This window comes from Drosophila bipectinata, chromosome 2L (genome assembly GCF_030179905.1).
Source record: "Drosophila bipectinata strain 14024-0381.07 chromosome 2L, DbipHiC1v2, whole genome shotgun sequence".
NCBI classification, from domain to species: Eukaryota; Metazoa; Arthropoda; class Insecta; order Diptera; family Drosophilidae; genus Drosophila; species Drosophila bipectinata.
The window spans coordinates 513,604-530,678 of NC_091736.1; the positions used below are offsets into that span (position 1 = coordinate 513,604).

At 52.5% G+C, this 17,075-nt stretch overlaps 1 protein-coding gene across 3 annotated transcripts; it reads left to right on the forward strand.

The window, feature by feature from the left end:
• The first annotated feature begins 1,707 nt into the window (after nucleotides 1-1,707).
• bark (protein bark beetle) lies at nucleotides 1,708-16,654 on the forward strand. Of its 3 annotated transcripts, XM_070277383.1 has the most exons (13): nucleotides 1,708-1,851; nucleotides 4,731-5,381; nucleotides 6,731-6,909; nucleotides 6,964-11,014; nucleotides 11,075-13,280; nucleotides 13,341-13,552; nucleotides 13,612-13,967; nucleotides 14,029-14,154; nucleotides 14,290-14,313; nucleotides 14,378-14,475; nucleotides 14,532-14,902; nucleotides 14,968-15,192; nucleotides 15,292-16,654. In XM_070277383.1, exons 2-13 carry the CDS (start codon nucleotides 4,854-4,856, stop codon nucleotides 16,324-16,326), a joined length of 9,411 nt encoding a protein of 3,136 aa, XP_070133484.1. In that variant the 5' UTR covers nucleotides 1,708-1,851; nucleotides 4,731-4,853; the 3' UTR covers nucleotides 16,327-16,654. The 3 variants fall into 3 exon arrangements, 2 of the variants coding, with proteins under 2 accessions (XP_070133484.1, XP_017105556.3); XM_017250067.3 differs by lacking the exon at nucleotides 1,708-1,851 and having other exon boundaries at nucleotides 4,703-5,381; XR_011442094.1 differs by lacking the exons at nucleotides 1,708-1,851; nucleotides 14,968-15,192; nucleotides 15,292-16,654 and having other exon boundaries at nucleotides 4,702-5,381; nucleotides 14,290-14,309; nucleotides 14,376-14,475; nucleotides 14,532-14,547.
• The last annotated feature ends 421 nt before the right edge of the window (nucleotides 16,655-17,075 follow it).

Genomic DNA, 17,075 nt, shown 5'->3' on the forward strand with positions numbered 1-17,075 from the left:
AACGATTTGTAGATCGATTCTCCATCAATCTACATCAAAACCCCGAAGCAAAAATATTTTTAGATTTTTCTTCAATTTTTCTGGGTAGAGCCCTTGAAAAACTGCGGAATGCATGGGGAGACTCATAGGGCCCACTGCGACAGCTATATCTTTGCCAATTTTCAACCAATCCTTGAGGGGAATACCTTAAACGATTTGTAGATCGATTCTCCATCAATCTACATCAAAACCCTGAAGCAAAAATATTTTTAGATTTTTCTTCAATTTTTCTGGGTAGAGCCCTTGGAAAATTGGAGAATGTATGGGGAGTACTCATAGGCCCACTGCGAAGTCTATATCTTTTCCAATTTTCAACCGATCCTTGAGGGGAATACCTTAAACGATTTGTAGATCGATTCTCCATCAATCTGCATCAAAACCCTGGAGCAAAAATATTTTTAGATTTTTCTTCAATTTTTCTGGGTAGAGCCCTTGAAAAACTGCGGAATGCATGGGGAGACTCATAGGGCCCACTGCGAAAGCTATATCTTTACCAATTTTCAACCGATCCTTGAGGGGAATACCTTAAACGATTTGTAGATCGATTCTCCATCAATCTGCATCAAAACCCAGAAGCAAAAATATTTTTAGATTTTTCATCAATTTTTCTAGGGGTCTACCCAGAATATTGAGGAATGTATGGGAAGTACTCATAGGGCCCACTGCGAAGTCTATATCTTTGCCAATTTTTAACCGATCCTTGATGGGAATACCTTAAACGATTTGTAGATCGATTCTCCACAAATCTGCATCAAAACCCTGAAGCAAAAATATTTTTAGATTTTTCATCAATTCTTCTGGGTAGAGCCCTTGGAAAATTGGGGAATGTATGGGGAGTAGTCATAGGGCCCTCTGCGAAAGCTATATCTTTGGCAATTTTCACTCGATCCTTGAGGGGAATACCTTAAACGATTTGGAGATCGATTCTCCATCAATCTGCATCAAAACCCAGAAGCAAAAATATTTTTAGATTTTTCTTCAATTTTTCTGTGGGTAGAGCCCTTGGAAAATTGGGGAACGTATGGGGAGTACTCATAGGCCCACTGCGAAGTCTATATCTTTGCCAATTTTCACTCGATCCTTGAGGGGAATACCTTAAACGATTTGGAGATCGATTCTCCATCAATCTGCATCAAAACCCAGAAGCAAAAATATTTTTAGATTTTTCTTCAATTCTTCTGGGTAGAGCCCTTGGAAAATTGGGGAATGTATGGGGGAATTGTGGAATTATTTATGCATACGACTGTTTTCAATTTCCGGATTAATCTGAATAATTCCGGATTAATGTTTTTAGTTCGCTCTCTTAGTCAAGTCAAAAGAGTCTGGACTGTTTTTAAAAGCCACCACTAACAGCAAGCGGTTTAAAATGTTAGCCAACTTTGTGATACCAACAGCAACAGGTCCAGCGACTGTTGCATCGCTGCTGCTGTCGGGCGAGAAGCTCTGCGGTTGCCACTTTTAACATTTCGGCCAAGGTAACTGGAGAGGCAGAATGGTAACTGGCGTCGCTCACCGTCCGAAAGCTCGGGGCTGGCCCGCTGAATAGCGCCCGCTTGGTTACCTCAATATTATGATCGCCTCTCCCGGCTACTCGGTGTGCTGAGCGGCGCTCTGGCAGTGGCTCTGGCGTAGCTGGCAGTGGGTCTCCACTCGGTTCCAAACAAGAAAAGAGCCAGTCGGCTCAGAAGGTGATCGGCGGCGGACGAGTGCGCTCTAACCCGGTGAATAGAACGCTGGCGGAAACACATTGATCTCAACGGTGCTCGTTGTTGTTGCCCAGTCGTCACGTATACGTACAGTCGGTTCGAGAGTGTAAGTGCTCGGGTGTCTGTGTGCGATCGCTGCTGACCGCGCCTTAAACGCAAAAGCGTCGCTTCTGAAACAGCCAATAAATCTTGGCCCATTCCTAAATGAAAATGTCTTCAAGTACCTACTAGGAGTAGTGGAAAAAGTGCCAGAAGTGATTAAAAGTGCCGAGTTGAAACAAAGTGAAACCCCAGAGCTTTGGGCCAAAAGTGAGGTTGTGTTGGTGGCCGAAAAAGTATTACCAAACGCACCCATACTACCAAGTCCACTGCGGAGTACACAAAGAAAACATACAAGACGCGCATTAAGTTACGGCCAAAATGGGAGACGGTTCTTGGGCCCAGAAAGGACCCTGAAGGTCTCTCGTTGGGTTTCTGGATAGAGCCATTTTGGAGATAGATTAGTTCCCTGTGGCCTGGCAGAGGCGGGCCCAGCCATGTATGAAGATGGATCCGAATATTCTGTTAGCTGTTTGCACGCTTTCTTGGCAGCAACGGCTAATTGGCGCAACATCTACGCCAGCTTTTAGCCATCTTTTCGCCAGCGTTTGTTTGTGGCCAATAAACTGCAACTGCAATTTTGAGCTGGTGCGTTCACCGAGCCGCATCGCTGGCTGCACTTGCTTCGATTGCCGCTCCCCCCGCCACTCGCGTCAGGTGGCTGCCTCAAAGGTTCCTCCGGCTAGTTCCTTCCTCAGTGACTTCCGCTCGCATTACTCATTACCGAGTGGAACAGCCGATGACGCGTTGTAATTGTGGAAGCGAGTGGGGGGGAGTGGGGGAAAGTGAATTAAAATAACATTTTCGCATACGTCGAAAGGAAGTGGGGCATTATCAATCATTCGGTGTAGATAACTGGGGTTAAGTGACTCTGTGGGGGCCATAAAGTCGCAAAGATACGGCAGAACCCCGTAAAGATACTCTTCTAAGGCTTCCAAAGGGGACATAAAAATATTATACCCCATATCTCGAAGCATAAACGGTATCATTAACCTGCTGGTCAAGCTATAGCATCACCAATGTCAGCGTCAGAGATAAACAGAGAGGGAGATACTTCTACATGAGTAGTGGGTTGAATTAGTCACCCCATTAGAGCCGGCAAGTGACTAACGAATACTACACATTTACATCCAAACAGAGCGGGCTAATTGAACAATGATGAGACCCCAAACGCCCGTAAAATTGTTTAGACAATTGGCATTATTCTACCAATTTTAGATCACCGGGTTGATGAACTCCGGGATGGTGGAACGGTAGAACGGAAACTAAATTAAATTGCTGTAAAATTGGCCCAAAGCAGCTTCTCAGCGGGAGAGCCCTTTCACGATAGGGAGTGAAAGCCCAATCTCACTATAGAACTCTGTTACTGATCCAGTAGAGAACCAACTTCTAGGTAGAGCTACTATCTGCTTAAATTCTGAAAATGTTGTATGATATTTCCAATATTTACGACCTGCTCCTCAGCCACTTCGGGTAGGCCTCCCTCGCAATCACTTAACTTGCCACAATCGCAAAATGCCAAAGCACAAACCAGACCAAACCAAGTTAATAAACCCATAAAGAGGCAGACAATAAACCTTTGAATGCACTTCAAATGCAGTCACGGCACCCACAAAAACAACAACGGCGACAACTCTGGCGTTCAACGACTTGCAGCGCCTGCCGTTGAGTCACATCCATCGACCGCCAGATACGAGATACAATCCATACACGCACCGCTGCACTGCCCCTCCTCCTCCTCCTCCCGGTCCCCAATCCCCCCCATCCACCTCGGTATACCGTCTTTTACCGCTCATGTTCAAAGCTGCTTTGCATATTCGATAAATACAAAATGCTGGCTATCCAGAAAGTTGGAACATTACACTGAGGAATATTTTTCACAATTACTAGGGATATATTATAAATAAAATAAAAAAAACCAATAAGATCACGAGGATCACCTACATAGGAATATTAACTAGCTTGAGCTCCTGATCCGTAGGTCTACCATTTCGTCCAGTGTAGAGGAGCGATAAAGCTCAAAAGTCGAAGAAGGTGCAAATGCTTTCTTCTTCCCATTACGCATACGTAACCAAAGGTGGGAAAGAAAACTCCAAAAACACAGACTGGCTGTGCGTGCGTCGCTCTCTTTCGCTCTCTCCCGCTCACTCTCTCGGGGCATGAATGAAATGCCTACACATTTACAGTTATTTTACAAAAGTCGGTCTCCCCAACAACTCCCCAATATTTTACATGTTGTTGTTTGTTTTCCTGCTTCTTTTGTTGTCCGTTCGTTGTTATTGTTGTCGGTTGCTTGGCGTCCGCTCGCTGCTGCCCTGTCTCTTTCTCTTTCTCTGAGCGCTCTCGCTCCCCGAGAAAAGCATGTAATACAATATACTAAGCCCGCTCCGCTTTTCAGAAACAACTAACGGTTCTTTGCGTACGGACGTGTTTTGTATCTGACAGATACGAGTCAAAAAAAAGAGGTAGCCGAGGGAGTACTGGGGGCGGGGTCCGAGGGGAGTGACTCAACTGCATTGGTATTCGATGGTGTGTGTTTTGGTTTCTGGCTTTTGGGCCCGTTCTCTGGCGGCTTATCACAAAAATTGTTAACAATGCCATCGAATTGACGAAACCCAGCAGAATTCTCAGGTTTCTGTCTTCTGTTGGGAAATCTCTGAGACAGATACTCCGCATCAGCTAGCGGTTTCGGAGCCAGAAATCGGTGGAATCTTCCAAAAAGTGCCTTCATTGACCCACAAAATAAATGTATCTCAAAGATATCTTAAAGTGATGTGATAAAATAAATAATACAGTTAAATACAGGATTCAAAGTGTTAATTTTCCTTAATAATTTCAAAAATAGTGAATGGTGAATACAACCCATTTTGTTTTAATAATCCCCAGATATTTAAAAACAACGATACTGCCATGACGAATGTGTAATAAAAAAACTTAGCAAACTAATTAATCTAAAGGATAGTGAGCCAAACTTAACGACAAGGAAAGTGATAAGAAAACGATGCACAAATGAAGTTGCAACGACATACAACGAACTGCCACAAGTCAGCGGGCCAGCAAGGTGGAAACAAAAACAAACACTGCGGCGCCCCGAAATGGGGCAGCATATGTTTGTGGGTGCTCCTGGCGCTGATTTTCTCGACCCACTTGGCCCAGTCGCAGAGAACAAGCCAGCAACAAGGACAACAACAGGGCCCCCAGTCGGACTTGGAGGAGGTGGAGCTACTGCAGGACAATGATATCGAGTTCGCCAGTCTCGACGGCGCCACCCAGCTCTTGCCAGCGACTCGGCATTCCGGCGGGGACGTCACTCCGGCGCCAACGACTTCGGCCCCACCAATGACGTCATCCTCGTACACGGAACTGCAGGGCGGCGAAATCCTGAGCGAGCGAATCCTGCGGCTCAGCGAGAGCCCGTACTTGGCTCGCGAGGACCTGGAGGTGGTGCGCGGAGCGAAGCTAACCATAGAGCCGGGTGTCACGGTTGAGTTCGCCCCCACAAAAGGACTCAAAATCAACGGCGTCCTGCAGGCGGTGGTAAGTGAGAGAATGTCATTTTGGGGATTTCATTAGACGGCGGAAGTTTTCAGAATTGGGGCAAGTGGGAGGTAATCAGAGTGAGCTCATGGTGGAGGAATTAATAGCTATTGAATTACAAAATCACTGGCCTTTTATTATGATTACGATGTGTAATGAAATAGGCGTTGCTGGGAGGGAAATACATAGTTAGGAAATGATATAGCTTTAAGATTTCATAGATTTTCGAAGTGTATTTAAATACATAAATCCAGAAACCGCATCAATATATCCAAGTCCCTAAGAGGTACGCCCTGGGCGGATACCATACAGTTCTGCGGCACCTGTAGGCGTTTTGCAAATGATTAAGCGGCACCTGTTGCTATCAGATGCTATCAGCCATCGAGGGTCCACTATGAGTAACCTCGGGGGTAGATAAGCCCACAAAAGTTTCGTACTGGAACTCTCTCAATGTTGACTTTAGGCAGTGATAAGATTGCGATTGAGTGAAGGGGGAGATGTATATAGTGGTATGGGCGGGATCCCTCGGCCAGTTCCGAATTCCGACTCCAGATCCAGGGCATATGTAGTGGTAGGTTAGGGCCTCTGGCGTGTGCCCTCTGCCGCCAGTATTATAATTGGGTCAGCCAAGTTCAGTCCACTTCCTCCCAATTACCGATGGGCTTCAAAGAGCGATTGTGGCACGAAGCTTAACTTTATTTAATCATCGGTCAGGGGTCGTCGAGGGTTAATTAGATGTAAGTGAATGTCGGAGTCGCATAATTGACAATTCCAGAGAGCGAAAGGGAAATGATTTAATTGGTTGTCCACTCGCCGTTGTCCGCTTTTAAGCCGATCTTCCCCCAATAGCTTAAAGCCATCCAGCTTCTCACTATTTTTGACTAAGCTGGATATGTAAATGTGCTTCTGTTGAGTAAGTCACAGGTTCTTGGAGGGTTAAGAGTTCGCAGCTCGATTGCTGCTTCGTTAATTGGACGAAATTGGGTTTGCTTGGCATCTCAATGCCGGAGTGGGCGACTCTCCGTCTCGAGATGATGATCTCCACGCAGCATAGGTGTTAATTGACGCCTCGAATGGCTCGGAATTATATCTCTGGATCTGGGTGGCTAAAGTCCATTTTCACGAGCAGACCGAGGCCAAATGGCAGACGAAAAGATGAAATAATTGAAAACGAAAATAATTGCAGTGGCCGTGAGAGTCAGAGTGAAAACCGTAAACAGAAAAGAAAATTCAGAAAGCTCTCGGAAAAGGGGGTTACGAAAGTGTTTCGCTTTTCTTATCGGAGGGGAGGAAAAAGACTTCCATGACTATGACTATGAGAATATATGACTAAGAATACCCCTTTTCAGGGCACTCCCACCGCGAGAATCGTGCTCAGGTCGCAGAGCAACACGGCCAACTACAAACTGGAGCTTCCCGATGATCAGGAGAAGGGCATTCGGCTCGTGGACGGGCCCACGCCGGTGGAGGGCAGACTCCAGCTCTTCCACAAGGGAGCCTGGCGGTCGGTTTGCTCTAATTCCAGAAAGTAAGTCTTCCCTCAATGTACGTTTCCTCAGTAATTGAACTGAATCTTCCACAGCTGGACTTTGGCGGACTATGGAGTGGCCTGCAGGCAGCTGGGCTTCCGCGGAGGCAGGTTCTGGAACTGGGTGGAGCGAACGCCCGGATATTACCCCAGGGTGCTGTACGAACAGCCCAAGTGCAGGGGCGGGGAGAGCAACCTGCGCGACTGCGCCTGGACATCGCGGCAGATGGGCGCCGGAGCCTGCGACTACCACAACGACCTGGGTATCCAGTGTTTGCCGGTGCACTCCGAGCCCCTGGGCCACTGGCGGGGTATCTACTTCGACAACGCCCCCTCCACGAAGGCTTTGGGCAGGGACAACACCGTCTACGCCGCCCGATCCGAGTCCCGCCTCAAGTACGTGGACATCATCAGAGCAGGGAACGGGGAGGGCTTCGCGGCAAAGTCTGCAGTGGAGGTGCAGGGCCTGCCGCCCCAGATGGAGCACGTGGTGATCAGCCACTCGGCGTACACGGGCTTCAATAGCACTCGGCCCTGGGCAGGATTCCAGCTGCAGAACGTGACTGTAAGGAAGTGCAACGGCATTGGAGTGTTTGTGAACTCCAGCCAGGGGCTGGTCCACCTGGACGGCTGCTCCATAGTGGACAACGCCGGAGACGGAGTGAAGTACGTGGGCCATGACCTGCGAGGCACAGAGCGGAAGGATCGGGCCAGCATCTACGACTTCTGTACGCTGCCGACCACCTCCGGACAGACGTACCCCATCTCGCTGTCCTTCACCCAGAAGTACTACGCCGGCTCTGCCAAGGAGTGTGGCAAGTACTTCTTTACGAGACCCGGATACCTACTTACCCTCCACTTCGAGCACTTTGTCCTGATGCAGAACGAGACCGCCGTGGTGGAGATCTTCGACGGAGCCTCCACCAGCGACCGACTGCTGTTCGAGTGGAAGGCGAGGAACTTCACGCGACCTCAGAGCGTGACTTCGACTCGGGAGAAGATGTTCGTGAGAATACGGGCCGATGCGCGGCAGGAGGTGAATGGCTACTTCAGGATCACCTCCGGCGACTCCGTGGCCTACGACCTTCGAGTGGCCCAGTCCACCGTGGAGGACAACGGCGGGCGGGGCGTGGCTATCGACAACATCCGGTCAAAGATCCACGTGCACGGCAGCTCGGTGTCCGGGAACGGGCACGTGGCCGGCGTTCACGTGACCAGCGGAGCGGGTGACGTCAACATCACCAGCTCCAACATAAGCTTCAACAACGGCGCGGGAGTCAACATCACCTACTACGGCGGCAACCGCAACATTTCGCGCTCTGCCGTGACCTCCAACAAGGGATTCGGGGTGGCCACCTGGCTGAACCACACCACGGATGTGAACCGGGTAGAGTACATTCCCTTCAACCAGACCAGCGTGGTGGAGTACTCGCAGATCGGCGGAAACCTGGAGACCGGCATCTTCCACGGGAACTTCTGCCGGCCCATCTGGGTGAACATCACCGGAAACAGCTTCAACGGCAGCCAGCAGAGCGACATCTTCATCGAATCCTGCTACCAGGCCACCGCCAACGGGCAGCCCAACATGCAGCTCCCGCTGGGCCACAACCAGTTCAAGTACTCGCAGGCCAACTCCATCTTCCTCAGCCCGGCCCTAAACCTGCAGGGCAGGATCGAGTACAACATGTTCCGGTTCGGCTCCTATGGGTGTCTGTTTGTGAACAACGACTACATATACCCGGAGTTCAACTACTTCCCCGTCCGGCTGACCATCCAGAGCAACTACTTCATGCGGAACAGCGGCGTGCACGTGGTTTCTCTCGGTCTGTCGCCCTACAGTCGCTCCGAGGTGCAGTACATCCTCTTCACCCGGAACTTCGTCCGCGGAAACAACATCACCGAGACCTTCGGGCCCCTAGTGGCGGGATCCGAGGGGAGTGACGGCGCCGGGCGGCTGAACCCCCGATCCCGAGTGGCCGCTCCGGTGGTGGTGGGATCCAGCAATATCGACGTCTTCCGCAACATTCTGCACAACCTGGACTCCATGTACGAGATCGGCTCGCAGCTGACCGACCAGAGCCAGATCATTAACGCCACTTGCAACTGGCTCGGCCACACCGACGAGAGCAAGATCTATGCCCGGCTGTTCCACCGCAACGACCGCTACAACCTGGCCAAGATCAACTACATTCCCTACCTGTTGCACAGCTCCAACCCCGGCTCCACCGCCATGATCACGGTCTCCACCGTGGTGCCTCGCTTCTTCCATGAGGGCAGCGACGTCATAGGGGGCGAGGTGGACGGCCAGGACATGGTTCCGGCGGGCACCTACACGGTCACTAAGGACATCAACATCCGACCAGGCGGCAAGCTGATCCTCCAGCCCGGCACGACCCTCAGATTCGAGCCCAGCGTGGGCATGATGGTGGCCGGAAAGCTGGAAGCTCGCGGAAGAAGACCCGACGACATCCTCTTCACGCTTAAGCGCGAAACGATCATAGTGAACGACACCGAGACCGTGGACCTGGACAGTGAGACGGAGGCCCTGGACATGGAGACGGAGATGGTGCCCTCGGATGGAGGGGTTCCCAACGTGCCAGTGCGTTTGGTGGGAGGAACCGGGTCGAACGAGGGAAGGCTCCAGGTCTACGTGAAAGGGCGCTGGGGCACCGTCTGCGACTACGGCTGGAACGTCCTGAACGCAGCCCTGGTGTGCCACCAGCTGGGCTACTCGCTGAATCCGCAGGACTGGCGGCTGCTACGCTCTCAGCTGCCGAGTGCTGGAACGTCCGAGGACGTGCTGCTGGCGAACGTGCGATGCACTTTGCAGGACCGGGGCGTCACCAAGTGCCGAGCGGAGTACGAGTTCGAGAACACCTGCGGCCACGAGAACGATGTGGGCATCCGCTGCTACGAGGGAGCGTGGGCCGGGGTGCGGTTTAGTATGCTGGCCGAGCGGGCGGACCTCCAGTACGTAACCGTGGAGAAGGCCGGCCTCTTCGACTACACAACGAACGCGTTCAAGCCCGCCGTTCAGATGGACCATGCCCGGCACAACCTGGAGAACGTGCGGGTGGTGAACAACCTGCAGGACGGCCTGGGGATTGTCTACTCGGACATCTACGCCGGCAAGTCGGTGAACAACATCAAGAACTCTGAGTTCTCGGGCAACCGCGGCAGTGGCATCAGCCTCAAGCAGCTGGACTTCCGCATCTCGGGCTCCATCATCAAAGACAACAAGGGCAGCGGCATCTCCCACGACGCCGTAGTGGCTGCTTTGGACCAGAAGGAGATCGGCGGCTGGTTCAACATGGCCCGGGACTTTAACGCCTACGAGACCGACTACGACCCGTATGTGTTGCCCCACGAGATCAGCAACATCGACCTGGGCACCTTCGAGCACAAGTACATACGGACGGAGGAGCTCCTCGGGCAGAACATCAACAGGAAAATAATAGTGCAGTGCCCTGCCGGCTACGTTATCGGCATCCAGCTGCTGAATCCCATCCACAACCTCTCCACGGAGAGCATCAGCATCCTGAACGCCCGGACGGAGAACATCCGTAGCGACCTGTGGCAGGTGAAGCGCGACCTGAACGTCTTTCCCGCGACGAGCAGCAGCTATGGCATCATCATATACTACGAGAGCGGGCTGCAGGCCCTCGGAGGAGCCGTTCTGATGCTGAGCACAGTCACGGCCCCCGTGCAGAACATCCGCAACCGCATCGTGAGCGGGCCAGTGCCCACCCTCACCATCCGCTCGACCAAGATCCAGAAGAACCTAAGGGGCATCACTGGCATCTACTACAACCGCTACATCGGGGACAACGGGGAGTACTACCTGCGGAAGGCCAACGAGTCGATCAAGCTCATCAACTCCGAGCTGAGCTTCAACGAGCGGGAGGCCATTCTCATCAGGTCGCCCTACTGGGACGTGATATCCAGCAACATTTCGGAGGTAACCATCCACGTGAACAGCTCGCTGATCAGCCAGAACGGGCACGGCATCCGGCAGATGTCGAAGGACTTGCGCTCCTCGAACAACCTGTTCCACTACGTGATCCAGGACTCCACAGTGGAGCAAAACTCGCACGGAGGCTTCCAGGTAAGCACCGGTATAATCTTTCTGAGGGATTTATTTACATTCCCACCATCCATTTCACAGGTATCCCTTCCATACGTCTGGCAGTACAACGAAAACTTCACCCACTCGATCTACTTCGGGAACAGCACCTGGCAGCGGAACCGCGATTTCCGCATCTCAGTGCACGGCCACTACACGGTGTTCAACATAACCTCGAACGTGTTCCGGGAGAACAACTGCCCTGGAGCCCTGGTGACGCTGGACGGGATGGAGAAGCGCCTCCGCTTCGACAACAACCGCTTCGAGGCGAACAACGCCAAGTTCGTGCTGCTCTTCAAGGCGGACTCCCTGAGCGAGATCATCGGGCAGGTGCCGGCCAGCATCGAGTTCAACAGCTTCAAGGGAAACAGCATCGTTACCCTGGCGGCGGACTACAGACTCCCCTACATGAAGGCAGCTCGCAGGATAAGGAAGCAGCACAAACTCCCCACCGCCGTGATCCGGCTGGATGGCGTGCAGAATGTGCGCCTCTATCGGAACCTCCTGGCCGACAACGAAATGGACTACAACCTGGTGGCCGGCGTGAGGTCGGCCAGGCTGAACAACTACTTCGAGGCCAGGGAGAACTGGTGGGGCACCAGGGACACCGCCCTCATCGAGGCCAAGATCTTCGACTTTGATAACTGGAACGACCACGCGGACGTGATTTATCAGCCATTCCTGATCGAGGACAGCTACGATGCCAGTGTCTCCGTGGTGGTGCCCTTCAACCAGGACCAGGAGGTCGACCTGGCCACCTACCGGGGCGGCAGGGTGTACAAGGACTTAGTCTTGCCCAAGCAGAACAGCCCCTACTACATATCCTCCGATATCACGGTGATGCCAGGCAAGACTCTGACCATCAATCATGGCGTGACTATGGAGTTCGAGCCCAACGTGGGCATCCTCGTCCTGGGCACCCTGATCGCCGTCGGCTACAGCGAGTCGCCCATCGTGATGAGGCCGTTCAAGAACGCCACCCGGGAGTCCTTGATCGACGCACAGCCGCGGAAGCGGGCAATCGAGGACATGAGTGCTCCTTTGACAGAGTTCGACTCCATACGACTCTGCACGGGGGCCAACAACTGCACGGGAGACGCCGACGGACTCTTCGGTCTGAACGAGGGCTTCCTGGAGTACTTCAACCACACCACCCTGCAGTGGGTGCCCATCTGCGACGGCAGGTTCACGGAGCGAAACGCGCAGGTTGTGTGTCGGGAGCTGGGCTACGACCCTCTCAACGTTTACTACGGACACGACCGCCGCATCGAGTTCCACACGAACTCCCTGACCCGCATCTGGTCCTGGGTGCAGCCCCTGGAGTGCCGCGGCGACGAGGAGCGGATGGAGGACTGCGCTGAACGCCTGAATGGACAGCTCTACGGGCACCGGCACGAGTGCAGATGGGACGACGTGTTCGTCTTTGTGTCCTGCAACGGCGTGGCCGACGACGAGGTCTACTGGGGCGGCATCCGGTTCGCCAACTCCAAGTTCGAGGAGATCCAGTACGAGCACCGGCTGCACAACTCCCGGTCCAATGCCAGGCTGCCGCTCCGAGAAAGTCAGCTGGAGTTCGTCCGAATCGAGCAGGCCGGCATACTCCACAACCACAAGTCGGCCGCCATCCAGGCGGTGCACAAGAACCCCTCCATCACCTCAGTGACCATCGAGAACTCGGCAAACCACGGCGTGAACTTAGTCGCTCCCAGCGGAAAGCTCAACCTGAACCACCTGAACATCAACAAGACATTGGGAACGGGAATCAGCATCGTGTCTCTGTCGGGCGAGGGTCGGGACAGCGACGAGTCCAGCTTCTCGCCTCTCAAGAAACTGGACCTGCCCTACAAGCTCTTCTCCCTGGTGGACATCTGCGACCCCCAGAAGGTGCTGACCATCGAGGAGCGCATGCTGATCTACTACAAGTACGACAACAACCCGGTGAACTGCGTCAAGATCTTCACCTCGGCCTTCCGGGCCAAGCCCATTGGCTTCCGGCTCCTGCAGTCGAATCTGTTCAACCACTCCAAGCTCTACGGGCGCACCGACTTCATAAAGCTCTTCGATGGCGACATCTACAACGTGACTGCCACCTATCTGGGAAAGATCGAGTCCGACACTGATAACCAGCGATCGTTCTTCAAGACCAACGGCCCGACGATGAGCCTGCAGCTGGTGGCCAGCGGGGCGCCGGAGACCCACGGATTCATAGCCGAGGTGGTTACGGTTCCCATTTCTACCTTGGGCCAATGTAAGTATTTCCTGCACCAATCCCACCAAGACCCCTATTCCTTACCGATTCCACTTTCAGATCGCGATGCCCTCCACAACATCACGGACACTCACATCGCGGGTGCCATGAAGGGGGCGGTCAGCTACTCCTCTGCTGGAGAGGTCACGCCCACGCTGACGTTGATCGGAAACCGCATCGAACGGAACTGCAAGCAGCTTTACGGCAACTTCTCCACCTGCGCCTCAGCTCTGAACTTGGACGTGCAGAACATGAATTCGTTGTACTTTATGGTGAGTTCTTGGAATGACTTCGGAATTCCTTTTAATTCTCTTCCCCTTCGCCTCCCCAGAACAACCTTCTCATGGAGAACCAAGGCGGCCTGCGGATTCGAGCCGACTCACGAGGATCGGCCACCTCCCTGCGGGGCTTCGTGCACCACAACCTCTTCATGAGGAACCGCAACCGACCCGCCCTCTACGTGGAGGGTCGCCAGTCCTCTCCCTACCAGGAGGTGGAGCTGTACCGCAACTACTTCGCCCAGAACATGGCTGGCTACGAGGACGTGATTCGGCTGTGCCAGGTGGTGTCCAACTTCAGCTTCAACTACGTGCACAGCAACGTGGGCGGCAGGATCATGGAGGTGTCTGGCTTCGAGAAAGTGAGGCTGCAGATCTACCAGACCACGGCTCACAACGGATTCTACCGGTGCGTCTTGAATGCGTCCTGTTTGTTGACTTTTCATTAACTTTAATGTTCGACTTTGCAGGAACTTTGCCACGAACTGGATGTCCAGAGCCACCATTGTGGCGGGAACGGCGGGTCAGCAATACGTGGACAACATCTTTGAGAACTACGAGAATGATTACGAGCTGCTGACAGTCAACAACTCAATGTAAATAGAATTAAACGATAGATACTAGACTTAATAATGTTAAACCCTTATCCTTTTATTTAAAAACTTCTTCCCTGAGTCTGAAACTAATCCTTCACTTTATTTCTTCCTTCCTCAACGCTTTTCCTTCCGTAGTTTGAGTTTTGACTATGAAAACAGGTAAGAACGCCACACAATCCATCTTGCATAGACTTACCATTATATAATAAATATCCCCCAACAGGACATTTGAAACCTGGAGCTCGAAGATCGACGCCCGGCACAACTATTGGAGCTACAACAACACCATTTCAGTCCAGTCTCGAATCAAGGATAAGTCAGGTACGTGGTTAAGAACTCCACAACTGATCGGTAGTAATCGAAAACTTATTCCCCAGACGATCCTATGCTGCTGGAAGTCCTGGCGGTGCCCTTCCAAATGAACAACGAAACCATCCTGGACGGGAAGTGTCCTCCGGGCTGGGCTCTCGTCCACGACACCTGCTTCATCTACGTGGGGGCTCCGATGACCTTCCACGAGGCCCGCGACTTTTGTCGCTCCGAGAACTCGACCATGCCGTTCTTGCGGACCGATAAGACCACTCTGTGGAGGTACCTGCAGAGCCAGATGAGGCACTTGAAGTACCCGGAGAAGGTGTGGATCCAGGACTACAACCACATCGAGCGGTGCACGAGCTTTGTGTTCGGAGAGATCGAAATAGAGGACTGCGGCAAGGAGCGGGGATTCATTTGCGAGATGGACCCGAGGGTGAGCATCTAAAAGTAGAACCTTCAAGTCTGAATCTAATCCCCTTTGTCTTTTTCCCCACGTAGGTCATAATCGATCCCCTCTCCTGGCGGGCCGACATCTTTGCCATCAGTATTATCTCAGCGTTTGTCCTGGCAATCATCCTCCTAATCCTAGTGGCCTTTTGCTGGTTCGCCAAGTCCAAGCACCGGCACGTCCAGCGCCTCCAGAGGAGGAACAGCATCCGCCAGAGCCTGCGCAGCCTGAACAGCATAGATCCCCAAGGATCCCTGCGCCGCAGACCCAATTATGTATGATTTTGTTTTGCTTTTTAGTCCTTCATTTTTGTTTTATGTTCCGCCTTTGTTTTCCATTTTATGTTGTTACTTTTGGTTCGTGAACCCCTCCAGAACATGTCCAGCAACGGAACCCTCTCCAAGCCCCAGGACTACAAGCAGATGGTGGCCAATGGCTCCATCGATTCCATGGACAAGAGCGTCCTCAGCTCGGAGGCGGGCAGCTTCGAGGGCTACGAGCAGAAGCCCAACTACAACGAGTATGTGAACCAGAACGCCCTGAGGCCGGCTCAACAGGGCCAGCAAGGACACAAGGTGGCCACCATCTCCAAGGCCAGTGGTCACCGCGCTCGAGCGGCAGCGGCTGCAGCGGCCCTGGAGCCGGACGCCTTCGAACTAAGCTACAGGAACGAGGGCTTCAGGGACAACTCCACCTACGGCGGCGGCACGCGGGCCAACTCCATCAGCACCAGTGTGGCCGAGGACACGCCCATCATACACCACACGGACCAGGAGGCGGACGAGGGAGGCTCGGACTACTATGGCAACGCCAGTACGCTGCCCCTGCGTACGGATATGGGTGGAACTGGGGGACAGGGCGGCGGTAGGCGTGGTCAGCCAGGCCTAGCCTTCCTCAGCGAGCTCAAGCAGAACCTGCCGGAGTACCAGAGGAGTTCCCACAGCAGCTTCATGCCGCAGAGGAGCAGCGGCGAGTCCTTGCCCTTCGATCAAAAGCTGGACCAGTTTAACTACTCCACGGAGTCGTCGCTCTACCGTCCGGCCCCAGCCGTGCCCAGTCAGCAGCCGCAGGGCTCTCCGGCGGACATGCGGCGGCCGGACTCGTACTACACGGCGGTGAGGAGCAGCAAGGCTCCTTCCTCGCACTACCGGACACCTAGACCGCTGGCCCAGCCCCCGGCAGCTCCGGCTGCCCCGCTGGTGGGGCATCAGTCGCGGCCCAAGACCGTCTACCAAACAGCCTCGGAGGAGTCCTCGCCCACGACTCCGTCCCCGTTGAACAATCCGTATCATCGCTCCAAGTCGGAGGCATTGTTGGAGACCGACTTCGACGAGGACGGAGGGGCGGGACTGCAGCCGCTCCAGACGAACGGACGAAGCCACAGTCAGCCCTTGGAGACGGCCATGTGATGGATCCGTGTTCCGTGCTAAACGCTCCCCCGACATTCTAAGATCTCTACGGAGCTGACCGAAAACCCAACGGGAAGTAGTATTTTGGCCAGATCTGCCGAGAGTTCCAACCACCACTGCTTCGTAGCTTAAGTTTATAGTTTTTAAATCCGAGATTACGATACGAGATACGAAAACACGAACATTGCCGCTCGTTGCTTATTTTGTGGTAAACTTAGATCATTCCATCCATTAGCCTAAGATTAGATTAAATATTGCCTAAGCGAACGCATAAAACGAATTAGTGCTAACTTGTTGTATATAAACAATAAACTAAATTAAATCTGAATGGAGTGCCAGTCAAGGTTTGTTTATAAACAATACAAAGATAAACATTGAAAGTTTGAATCCGTAATTTAAAAAAGCCCGCCAATCCCCGGTTCAATTTACAGTCCAGTGTTGGATAACGTGTCTTCGGCGATTTTCGGAGAAGAGTTTCATGTTTTTTTGAATTTGGCTGCCGAAAATCATGTCTTTGATGTTGCCAAATATACCGATGACTCAGTTAGAATCCAAGTCTGGCTTACGAAGAGCTTCAAACTATTTTAGTAGGGTTTTTAAGCTCTTGTTTGAATTTTGGGGAAAATCTGGATTTTTGGTCAGCTCAGTGGGGCAACACTGGCACGAAGATGATAACAGCTGAAATAAATCGAGTAAAGTGAAACAGAGTTGGTAAAACGATATAAATACATCATGTTTATACAAATATT